An 11,307-nucleotide genomic window follows, 5' to 3' on the forward strand; every position below is an offset into this window, starting at 1 on the left:
TGGAGGTGCAAATATGGATCTCTTTGTATGTAAAACCTACATACCAATCAACAGAAACTTCAATCAGTAAGCAATAACGTCTCCCTTAATAAAAAGTATCCAGAATTCTATAACTAGTCACTAGTTCAAGGATACATATATACAGAGCTGATTACAAGTTTTTTAGAGGACAGAGTAACACATGGCTGCTTTCAGAGTTATTTCTTTATTAATATATCACATATATTTAGTCATGAGTCACTGTGCATAAATGACTAAAACCAAATGAATTACTAATATTTATAAGTAACTTGAAACAGTTAACATATACATAAGAAGCATGTTGCAGAAACCAACCCGGTGCAAGTGATGAGTCAATTCCCAACAGAAGAAGATAGCAAAAGTGGCAATAGAAAAGACGATCTGTTCGGTGAAGTATCTCTGCAGTGAAATGCTGTACTTAAATGGATGTGGGAGAAGCTCTAATAAAATAGCTGAGAAGATGGAAGCCACAATGGAAAGCTTGAGAGCGCGCCTACCAGCCGAAGGAACTCCCATTTTGAAGCTGAAGTAAGGTGGCCGCTGCAAAATCAAAAGCAGTTATAGACAGAAACGCATTAAGAAGCATCAAAGTGAGGGAGATAGAGAAAGTGACCTGAATGATGGGAAACTCCAAAACCCATCGACGCTTCAAAACGTAATGCAAACCAAAAAGTAAACTAACGAAGAAACCCCTCAACCCTACCCTTCCAATCACCCAAAAGCCCTCACCAATGGCTCGAAGCCCGCATAGGGACACCGCCGCCGCCAGACCAGAAGCTGCGGAGGCGGCCGCGAAGAGCACGAATGATAAGGAAACCTTGGCACGGGCGCGAAAGTGGGCGGAGTCGGAGGGGATGAAGAGGAAGCGGAGGAGACGGGCGGAAGAAGAGGGTGTAATAGTGGCACTTGTGAAAATCACTACGAGGCTCACAGCGGCAGAGCTTTGCTGGAGAAGATGTCGGTGATGCCAGGAAAATAGGGGAGCGAGGAAGTGAAAGAAGAAGAAGAAGAAGAAGAGAGGAAGGGTTTGAAGAGGAGGAAGATGAGGGTTGAGGGTATGGATTGCCAGATCAAGAAGCTCATGAAACGATTCTTCAGTAACACCTCCGGAGACGACATTGACATTGACATCTTCTACTCTGCTCTGCTCAAATGATTTTCAAATTAGCGGCATCCAACCGCCCCTTACCCCTACCGCTCCTCTTTACTCAGTTGCAGTCGATTTCATGTGAAGTTAATAGATGATTCAGATGAAGTCCACTGCACTTGAGTTTTCACCTACAGTCATTTCGTGCTCAACTGCATCATAGTATCTCTGAACAAAGCCAATCTTACATATATATATATATAAAGCAGTCCTCAATCCTTATTCATAAAACATATTGTCAACAATAAATATAATATCTAGAGGTATCAAAACTACAATAGCACACAACTAAAAAGTAAAACCAGTGATCTCTAAAATTTGGAAATTGAATCTTCAAAGTTCTCATCATCAATCTTTTCGGAATTTAAACTTGGTGGAATGAAAGATCTGAAAATCAATTCCATGTCAGGAGCTTCCCTCATACTATAAGCTGCAACCTCAAGTATTGGACGTTCAAAAGCTGGATAAAATTTCTTTGCACAGACAAAACCATAGATGAACGACAATATAGGAAGTGGAATCAACAATGAGGCATAGTAGAACTTCTGCAACCCAAAGTACACAAGCATGGTAACTTGGTATAGTATCAAAGATGCTAGTATACGGTTATGTATATGGGGCCACATTCTTCCATTGCTTTCAAATGTTGGAACATAGACATTGAGTGCCTGTCGATATAAAGTTAACGTATATAAACAGAAAGATTATTAATTCACGAGGTATCAAAGTAAAGTGGTACATATACCTAATATACCAGCATATGTTAAAATTTTAATGGTGAAAATTGATAGCCTGTATCCATATAAAAATAAAACAATAATTGTAACCACGGAAGATGACCTATTGGTCCGTTAGGGTACTCTTGGCACACAGAAACCATACAATTATCGTTTTATTTTTATATGGGTACATTTGTTAGTATCTGTATCTTTTAATGGGTACAAATAGTAATTTATTCAGTATACAAAAATTGTTCCAAGAACTTCACCTGATTTCGTAGTATAAGCCATCCTAGGCCGAAATAGAGAACACCAAATGGGATTATGAGAGGAGCAATCACAGAGTAACAGAAGACAATTATGACAATGAGCATGTCCTCAGAAACTCTAGTCTCATAACCAAGATCTCCAGGAGCCCAAGCTTCTTTACACTCAGCTTCGGTCTTGCAAATATACTTTCTCTTAAAATGGTATAGAATAAGAGGAACTAGCCGGGACAGTTCAAGGCCATAGCCAACGAAAAATCTGACGCAATCAAAATATTAAAAATCACTTAAAACAATGTGTTATGACCTTGTGGATCAATAAACAAAGTATGTTAATGGTATCTTACTTGAGAGACAAATAGGTCAAAAAGAAAGTAGCATTGTCCGGGAGGCTCATAACTAGCCAGGACAGAAGTGATTTGGGATTATCCTCAATTAACTTGAATGTTCTGTACAAAGTTCCACCAAGAGTAACTCCAAGGAACACATTAACCACTGGAAAATAGAAGTATTTTCCAGATGCAGCCCTCACTGCTTGACTTTGTGTGGGAATCCCCTCCAATTTAGACAAATAGAGAAGCAACTTTGGCAACAGGTAAAAGAAAATAATCAATGCAAGTTGAGGGAGATATGCTTCCAGCACTGTCCTCAAAGCCTTTATACGCACTACTGGCTCTATGAATGGGGCAAGTTCCACCAAATTTTGCAGAGTTGTGAAAGCAGATATAAATGAAATTGGAACCATGTAGAAGACTATAGTGAGAGCAACAATGGCATGCACCAAGTACTTACGCAGCTCTCTTTCAAAATACTTGATTGTCAAATTATGCCATATTAGTTGACGGGGTTCGGCAGCAGGTGACACTGACCATGTATCAACCATTTGAGCATGTAAGCTCTGAGCTGCACTTGCTGCAACAACCCTACTTGTGAAGAACACCAAAGCAGCATTTTGCTGCTTTTTACTCTGAGTAATCTTCTGCTCCGCTTCCAACTTTGTAACGGTTTCATTAATTCTGTCGTTGTAATATTCTATACTGTCCACCTTACTACCACAAAGTCCAAGTAAACCAGTCTTGATAGTAGGTCTTGTTCCTTCCAGTTTGGCATTTGTTTTTGACATTTGAAATACGGTTTCAGCACGTGCAAGCTGCTTCTTATAACCTTCTAACTCCTCCCAAATCCTGTTTGCCTATTAATAGAAGTGTTAGAATATAATTAGGATCAGTTAGTATTATTTAGTATATCTGAATATTTATTATAGGAGATTACGTCTTTATTATTACGATTCTCTTAGTACCTATAAATATCCTTTTATATTGTATCATTCTAGACAACTTGAATACAATTGAATAATATACAAAACATTTTCTTCGGATTTCTCTCTTGTTTCTAACAAGAAGCACCACCAGATGAATGATATATGCAGTGGAAGGCATTGAATCAGAATGAGGAGTGTACCTTTCTGTTATCTGTTACAATCATACACTTGTAATATGTATCGGGATAGATAGCTTTAAAATAAGAGTGGACATATTCCTCTGTAGTAGTCTCTCCTAGGGGAACAGCAGGTATGTCTCTGACAACTACAGCAAACTGTTCAGGCTTCACATTATTAGGATCCATAAGAGCTTGAGCTCTCAGACATGACACATGCTTGCAAGCTTTCCATAAGAGGCCCAATGCAACAAGTGAAAACCAATAGCAGCAAACAAAAAATGCCCACAACCGATTACTCTTCTCCTACACATACATTACAAGATATCTTGTAAACGAAGCTAACCATATGGACATGGCAAAATTCAGCGTGCATACCGTGATGTTTCCCATTGTTAACTTTTGAAGTTCATCGACGACTGTCTGATTGTAATGACTTGTTAGTGACTCCTTCACCACACGTTCATCGGTGACAGCAACAGGAAGAAGTACCGGTAGCAGAATCACGGCAGATAAAACCAGGATACTCAGCACTTTGAGAAGAAACACCAATCACAAACACACCAAGGCTCAGTTTGGATAAACAACTTAATTAAGTTACTTTTGAAGAAATAGCTTAAACAATAAATGTTTATATTAAAAGTAATTTATAAATAAGTTATTTTGTATTTGGTTTTTTAGTTCTAAAAATACTTATTTTAAGAAAAAAGTGATAAAAAACTTTTTATTATGAGAGAAGTCATTTTTTTTAACTTCTCCTTAAGCACCAAAATAATTTTTTAGAAAGTTGTAATTTTGTTTTGAAAATTGTACCAGAGATTAATACTACACATTTTCATAAGTTAAAAGTTAAAAAAAGTCACTTATGAACCTATCCAAACGGACCCTAATTACTCAACTTCTAATTTTTGAATATTGAAGATATAGACCAATGTAAAGAAAATAATAAAAGATTTCGTAATTTTATCTGAAGAGTGTTCTAAGAACATTCATTATAGATTAGTAGACATTTGTTGCTCTTTCAATATATAAAAAATAAAAAATAAATATTTATTTTCTAGCAAGACATTTTAATCATAATATCATTTAACAAGTGTCCTTCAAATAAGGGTACATATCAGCAAAATCTTTCATGATTAAAATACAAACTTTCAACTCATCTTTATGTTAGAATATATTTTTTTTTTAATCACCTGCAAAAACAAAAACAAATAATCTTTATATCATATTTACTCTAGAAAACAATATTATTTGTACACCTAAATAAACTAATTTGTTAATATTTATTTAAATCCAAGAATAATAGTAATAAGAAAAAAGGTAAAGATCACACCGTGACTGATTTCATTACTTCAAAAGGACTCAGAAATCTAAGACTACTCTTGAAATAATGATAAATTAATTAATGATAAAAGCACAAGGTGCGAGACACATGAAAAGTCTAGGGGACAGTAACTTTTGTGTTTTGTGGCCAGCACTTATCAAAAGAAAAGTGAGTGATCTTCCACTATTGGATGTAATCTCACACCATTAAAAACACTATTGATGGCCAATTAATGGTTACAAAACACAAAAGTTACTGCCCCCTAACGCTCTTCGTGGATGAATGTAGTGGAAGAGGGTGTGAAAGTAAAATAGAGAGAGAAACCAGTGTTGAGGAAAACAAAGTAAACAGCAGTGTCGACCCCGGAGGGAAGCAAGGCCACCTTCATCCAAATGAAAGGGTTGCATGACTTGTTTTTCCCTTCCAATGGTTCCAACCCCTTAAGGATCTTGTTGGGGTAGTACACCACATTGTTTCCTGCTCTCCATGAAAGGAACGCATACACTATCATCAGACCCATGAATATCCCAAAATATGTCCCTAGAGATGTTACAAAAGATGTAAGGTCCATGATGTTCCAAAGTCTTCTAACCCCAACGCTATTATTGCTTACAAATTATGAAGCTATATGATGCATGGTAACTAACTGAGGCAGTATGGAAATAACATAGAAGATCTCTTTAATCTTGACCAACAAAATATATCACCACCGTCTTCTTAATTGTAGCACCCTTTCATCATGTATGATTGAGAAATAAAGTGAACTTGTGGGATCAACTTTTCTTCACATTAAGACAAATAAACTACAAATAATGTCTCAGCCGGGCCTAATAATCTATCAACTTTATTTCTTTCTTGGATGCTTCCTCGATCAATCAATCATAAATTCTTAATTCATCTGCTGACAACGGAGTTAAGATATATTGGGCCTCTTTTTAGGAGACTATTGGGCCTCCTCAACATAGTATTGGGCCAGAACTTAAAGATCGGACTAATGTTAGAGTAAGTCCTTGTAGAACATGACAGGCAACAAAGACAAACTCGAATCAACCAACTTGGGTTGGTCGAGGTTGGCTCACTTGTCCGCTTAATCAAGTGTTGAGTTCGAACCCCGCCTTGTGCATACAGCAACTCATTGGCGAGCGGCAGACCCTTAAATGGAGCTCAGATCCACGACGGATTAATCCTTAACCTGTCGGGTTAGAGAATACCGTTTGGGTAAACCAAAACAAAAAAAGACAAACTCGAATTTATATTCAGAAAAGCTATGCACAAACGTCAATGTTACAAATGCAGATATGTGAGACCCGAAGAACCTCAAACCTGATTCCTAAAATGTATTATGAACAATATCTAAACATATCAACACTAGAATAGTACAACTAGCAGTGGAAATTCAGAATAACTGCCTCAAACGTTAGACCTTGCATCTTCAAAGTTCTCATCATCAATCTTCTCAGAACTCAAGCTTGGTGGAATGAAAGCTCTGAAGATCAAGTCCATGTTGGGAGCATCCTTCAAACCATTGGCTGCAACCTCAAGCGTTGGCCGCTCAAAAGCCGGATAGAATTTCTTTGCACATACAAACCCAAAGAGTACTGACAGTAATGGAAGAGGTATTAAGAACGGTGCGTAGTAGAACTTCTGCACCCCAAAGTAACCAAGCATGGTAACTTGGTATAGAATCAAAGATGCTAGTATGCGGTTGTGTATGTGCGGCCACATCCTTCCATAGCTTTCATACGATGGAACATACACTTTTAGAGCCTGTTGATAACAAAAAAACATTACTCATTCATGAGATTTCAAGCTATTAAAATGACACAGATCAATTAATATCCTGGTTGGGTAAACAGAATCATGAGAACTTCACCTGATTTCTTAGTATAAGCCATCCGAGGCCAAAATACAGAGCACCAAATGGGACTATCAGAGGAGCAATCACAGAATAGCAGAAAACGATTGTGACGATGAGCATGTCACCAGGAACTCTAGTCCCATAACCAAGATCTCCAGGAGCCCAAGCCTCTTTCACCTCCGCATCGGTCTTGCAAAGATACTTTTTCTTCAAATGGAATAAAATAAGAGGAACTAACCGGGACAGCTCAAGACCATAGCCAACAAAAAATCTGAGATAAACAGAATAGAAGTCATTTAATTTTGTTGAACATTAAATCATATGCACAACCCAACTTCATAAGAAGATGATAACTAACAAGATCATTGGAAACACCATTTGTAAATCAAGTTTGCATTAATGCACCCTTTAGCATATATAACAAACAGACTTAATCAGCATTACCAGAAGAATAATAGTAAATAAATAAATGAAACATGAGATGTTATCTTACTTGAGAGCCACGTAGGTCAAGAAGAAAGTAGCATTGCCTGGAAGGCTTGCAGCTAGCAAGGACACAAGTTTGTTTGGGCTATTCTCTATAGTTTTTAGTGTGCCAAACAAGGTTCCACCTAGAGTAACTCCAATGAATACATTCAGCACAGTAAAGTAGAAGTATTTTCCAGATGCAGCCCTGATTGCATGACTTTCTGTGGGAATGCCTTCCATTTTAGACAAAATCAGAAGCAGCTTGGGCAACAAAGCCAAGAAAACAATCAACGCGATTTGAGGTAGATAAGCTTCCAACACTGTCCTCAAAGCCTTTAGACGCACTATTGGCTTTATGAACGGCAGAAGTTTCACCAAATTTTGCAAGGTTGTAAATGCTGATATAAATGCAATTGGAATCATGTAAAAGAGTATAGTCAGTGTGACAACGAAATACACCACATATTGCCGCACCTCTCTTTCAAAATACTTTATTTTCAAATTGGGCCATAATAGTTGGCGGGGTTCAGGAGCAGCAAACACAGACCAATGGTCAACCATTTGAGCATGTAAACTCTGAGCTGCTGATGCTGCAGTAACCCTGTTCGAGAAGAAGATAATAGCAGCATTTTGTTGCTTATCTCTGAGAGTAACCTTTTGCTCGGCTTCCAACTTGGTAACGGTTTCATTAATCTTCTCATTGTAATATTCTATGCTGTCTACCTTACTACCACAAAGTCCAAGTAAACCAGTCCTGTTAGTAGGTCTTGTTCCTTCAGGTTTGGCAGTTGTTTTGGACTTCTCAAATACAGCTTCAGCACGGGCGAGCTTCTTCTTATAACCTTCTAACTCCTCCCAAATCTTGTCTGCCTATTGCAATAATAAAGACTAGTGATCAAATTCAGACACAATAAAAAATAGACAGAAGCACCAGGACAAATGTGATATATATAATGAAAGGCATTGAATCAGAAATGTAGGTGGTTTAGGACAAGAAAGCAACGAAATGAAATGTGTACCTTTTTGTGGTCTGTTGCAATCATTGACCTGTAAAATGTGTCAGGATAGATGGTTTTGAAATAAGAGTCGACCTGCTCCTTTCGAGTCTGGCCTTCGGGAACAGCAGGTATGTCTCTCACAACGACAGCAAACTGTTCAGGCTTCACATCAGGGGCCTTAAGAGCTTCACCTCTCAGCCACGCCACATGTTTGTAAGCCCTCCATAAGAGGATAAATGAAACAATTGAAACCCAATAGCAGCAAATAAAAAATGCCCACAACCGGTTACTCTTTTGCTGCAGATACAAGAAGCTATTTAGTCTTTGGCATTGCCATCATACTAAGATATAAAACAAGCTAGTCTTCTTTTTCACTCGGAGAAAGAAGTACGGAAATTAGCATAACACTGTTGTAAAAAAACTGATTCAATGCAATTATACCCGGATGTTTGCCATGGATAACTTGTCAAGTTCACTAAAAGTTCCTTTACTAGTTGTTTGACTCCCACCATCATCGGTGACAGCAACAGGCAGAAGCACTGGTAGCAGAATCATGCCAGAAAAAACTAGGATCCCCAACACTGCAGGCACATCAACAAGAAGAACAATAGTTAAAAACTGAAAAGATTATTCATAAATTATCCAATAAACAAGCTTTCAAATAATTGGAAAATATAGAAGTATACAATTGGAAAGTGTTTGAAAAAGAAAAAGATGCAATTTTCAAATTTCTTTTTAAATCATAAGGCACCACACTTGAGAAGTGCCAACAAAAACTTAACAGCCCAAGAGCCTATTCTGAAAGCACTACGCTGGATTAGAAGATTATTGGCAAAAGCATACATGTCATAAACATTAGAATACATTTTTCAACAAGATGGTGAAAATTGTGCAGGTATAAGATTATGTGCACGTTTCTGAAACGAGCATCATTCATAAGGATATTTGCTTTATTCACCTGCAAATTAGTCCCTAAAGAACCAAAGTAAAAACTTTAGTCCCTAAGTTAATACTAATCTGACATGCTCATGCTGAAACTAAATGCTAATCAGTAGCTTCTAAAATAGGAATATAGCTATCTATATATATATTAAAAAAGAAATAGAAAAAGAAGTGAGGAAATATGAGGAATCCTTCGAACATATCAACATCCAAACAACCTAAAAACTAAAAACAGAAAAGCTCAAAGTCCCTTTTAATTCAAAATTCCAAAGCAAAAGTCAAAGCAGAGAACATGAAAACAAGTCAGAAAATTTTCAAAGAAACAAAAAAAAAAGAAGGAAAATTTAACAGAAAAGGAGGACAAACCAGTGCCAAGGAAGACAAAGTAAACAGCAGTATCAACCCCAGACATGGCAACCACCTCTGTCTCAGAGGAAGTTAAAGCTTCCTTGATCCAAGTGAAAGGGTTGCGAGACTTGACTCCACCATCCAAAGGTTCCAAACCTTTGAGGATCCTGTTTGGGTAGTAAATGACATTGTTGCCAGGCCTACTTGCTAAAAGCGCAAACAAAATCATCAGAACCACGAATATGATGAACGACGTCGCTAGAGACGTCAAGAACGAAGAAAAATCCATCTGGGTCTTCCTTCTCTAAACCAAAACAACACTGAATTCACCGAAAGTTTCCAACTTGGTTCACAGAACCGTGGAAAACGGAGGAGAAATATCGGTTACTGGATTACTCTGCATTCATTCAGAAATGAAACCGCCGCTGAATGCTAATGGAGTCAGAAATTAATAGTTGGCCATGGAAAACAGTTACATATTAATATCATATTCATATCAGAGATATGGAAAAGGATTAATTGCACAGATAAGATTGAAAATAAAAGGAAGGAGGAAGATCTTTTTACACAGAAGGTGGTAGCTGTTTTGTGGGGTACCTTGGCATTTCGATTTCTTATACACATTTAATGTTACTTTGGATTATATTCTTTCTTTTAACACTTATTACTGTATTTTTGTGATAATACATTATTTTTTCCGGTCATTTTAATATTAGATATTTTTTTTATAAGCACGTGAAGATTGCAATTATTGTAAAATATAATAATATGTCAGTTAAACAAAAGAAAGAATAATTTTAACAGACAAAAAGTGGCATAAAGCTATAAACTATAAAAAATAAATATGGGGCATTATAATAAGCAGTATTGAATGGTAATAACTAATATTTAAAGACTTCCTGTAAGTAAGTTTTTCTTTTATGTATTTTTATTTATTCGCTTTCATATATACACGTTTTGTGTTCGTTAAATCTGACTATTCCACTAATTAACGTCAGATTTTATTTTTTTTTTTCAATTAAATAACAATATAAAGAGACCAGACATTTTATAGATTCAATGTCAACCTTTCTCTTGACATGTTATTTTGAGAACTCGGAAGGGTTGGTGGTGACTGGTGAGTTGCCACAGCCACGGTTTGGCATTTTATTTATTTATGGAAAATTATAGGAGATTATCTACTAATTTGTTGTCAATAATAATTAATTATTATATTTTAAACACATATATAAAGAGACATATTTAGAAAATATATCTATAAAAATATTTTTATTAGACACAGTCATAAAAAAATATTTTTATTAGACACATCTACAAAGACACTTTCATTAAACACAGTTATAAATAAGAATTGGTAGAAGTTGGCAGAAATGCTGTTGGTAACACAGCGAGATACATAAAATTAAGATGAATTAACAAAACGTGTTTGTTAATGAGTTATAATTCAAATGACATAGTCTCTTCATACTTATGTAAAAGGTCGCATGTTCGAATTTCCCTGTGTTAAGAAAAACAAATAAAAAGTAAAACGAGATTGTGTTCTTAATAGGTAGGATATATAAAATGAATAATTTAGTAACCATGTGAATTGAACATGAAGAAACAATTGATATCACATGTTCATATACACGGCCAACCTGTCATTGATAGCATCATAATGCAATTAACTTTACTTTATGGCTTAATTTAATTTTAAAAATATACTATTTATGCGTTAAAATTAATTACTAAAATTAATAATTATATATAGTTTAATTTATTTTTAGTGTGTATTTTATT

At 36.1% G+C, this 11,307-nt stretch overlaps 3 protein-coding genes across 5 annotated transcripts in view; all 3 read right to left on the reverse strand.

Moving 5' to 3' along the window:
• The window catches only part of LOC107619908, a 3,096-nt gene extending 1,787 nt beyond the window's left edge, over positions 1-1,309 (reverse strand). Inside the window, exons 1-5 of the mRNA XM_016322142.2 lie at positions 1,304-1,309; positions 1,088-1,165; positions 635-967; positions 337-561; positions 1-36 (exon numbers count right to left, since the gene is read on the reverse strand). Of these exons, the coding sequence (XP_016177628.2) occupies positions 1-36; positions 337-561; positions 635-967; positions 1,088-1,165; positions 1,304-1,309 (678 nt within the window). The remainder of the gene's footprint in view (positions 37-336; positions 562-634; positions 968-1,087; positions 1,166-1,303) is intronic.
• LOC107622434 (CSC1-like protein ERD4) lies at positions 1,364-5,989 on the reverse strand. Of its 3 annotated transcripts, none has more exons than XM_016324315.2 (6): positions 5,239-5,989; positions 3,969-4,123; positions 3,615-3,749; positions 2,501-3,345; positions 2,157-2,412; positions 1,364-1,836 (listed from the first exon to the last, which is right to left on the reverse strand). In XM_016324315.2, the coding sequence occupies exons 1-6, from the start codon at positions 5,483-5,485 to the stop codon at positions 1,480-1,482; spliced, it is 1,995 nt and encodes a 664-aa protein (XP_016179801.1). In that variant the 5' UTR covers positions 5,486-5,989; the 3' UTR covers positions 1,364-1,479. The 3 variants fall into 3 exon arrangements, with proteins under 3 accessions (XP_016179801.1, XP_016179800.1, XP_020969204.1); XM_016324314.2 differs by having other exon boundaries at positions 3,615-3,896; XM_021113545.1 differs by having other exon boundaries at positions 3,615-3,896; positions 5,297-5,454.
• On the reverse strand, positions 6,146-10,146 carry LOC107622433 (CSC1-like protein ERD4). The gene is made up of 6 exons (XM_016324313.2): positions 9,547-10,146; positions 8,680-8,819; positions 8,260-8,535; positions 7,266-8,110; positions 6,788-7,043; positions 6,146-6,681 (listed from the first exon to the last, which is right to left on the reverse strand). The coding sequence occupies exons 1-6, from the start codon at positions 9,815-9,817 to the stop codon at positions 6,325-6,327; spliced, it is 2,145 nt and encodes a 714-aa protein (XP_016179799.1). The 5' UTR covers positions 9,818-10,146; the 3' UTR covers positions 6,146-6,324.

Source organism: Arachis ipaensis, chromosome B10 (genome assembly GCF_000816755.2).
Source record: "Arachis ipaensis cultivar K30076 chromosome B10, Araip1.1, whole genome shotgun sequence".
Lineage (NCBI taxonomy): Eukaryota > Viridiplantae > Streptophyta > Magnoliopsida > Fabales > Fabaceae > Arachis > Arachis ipaensis.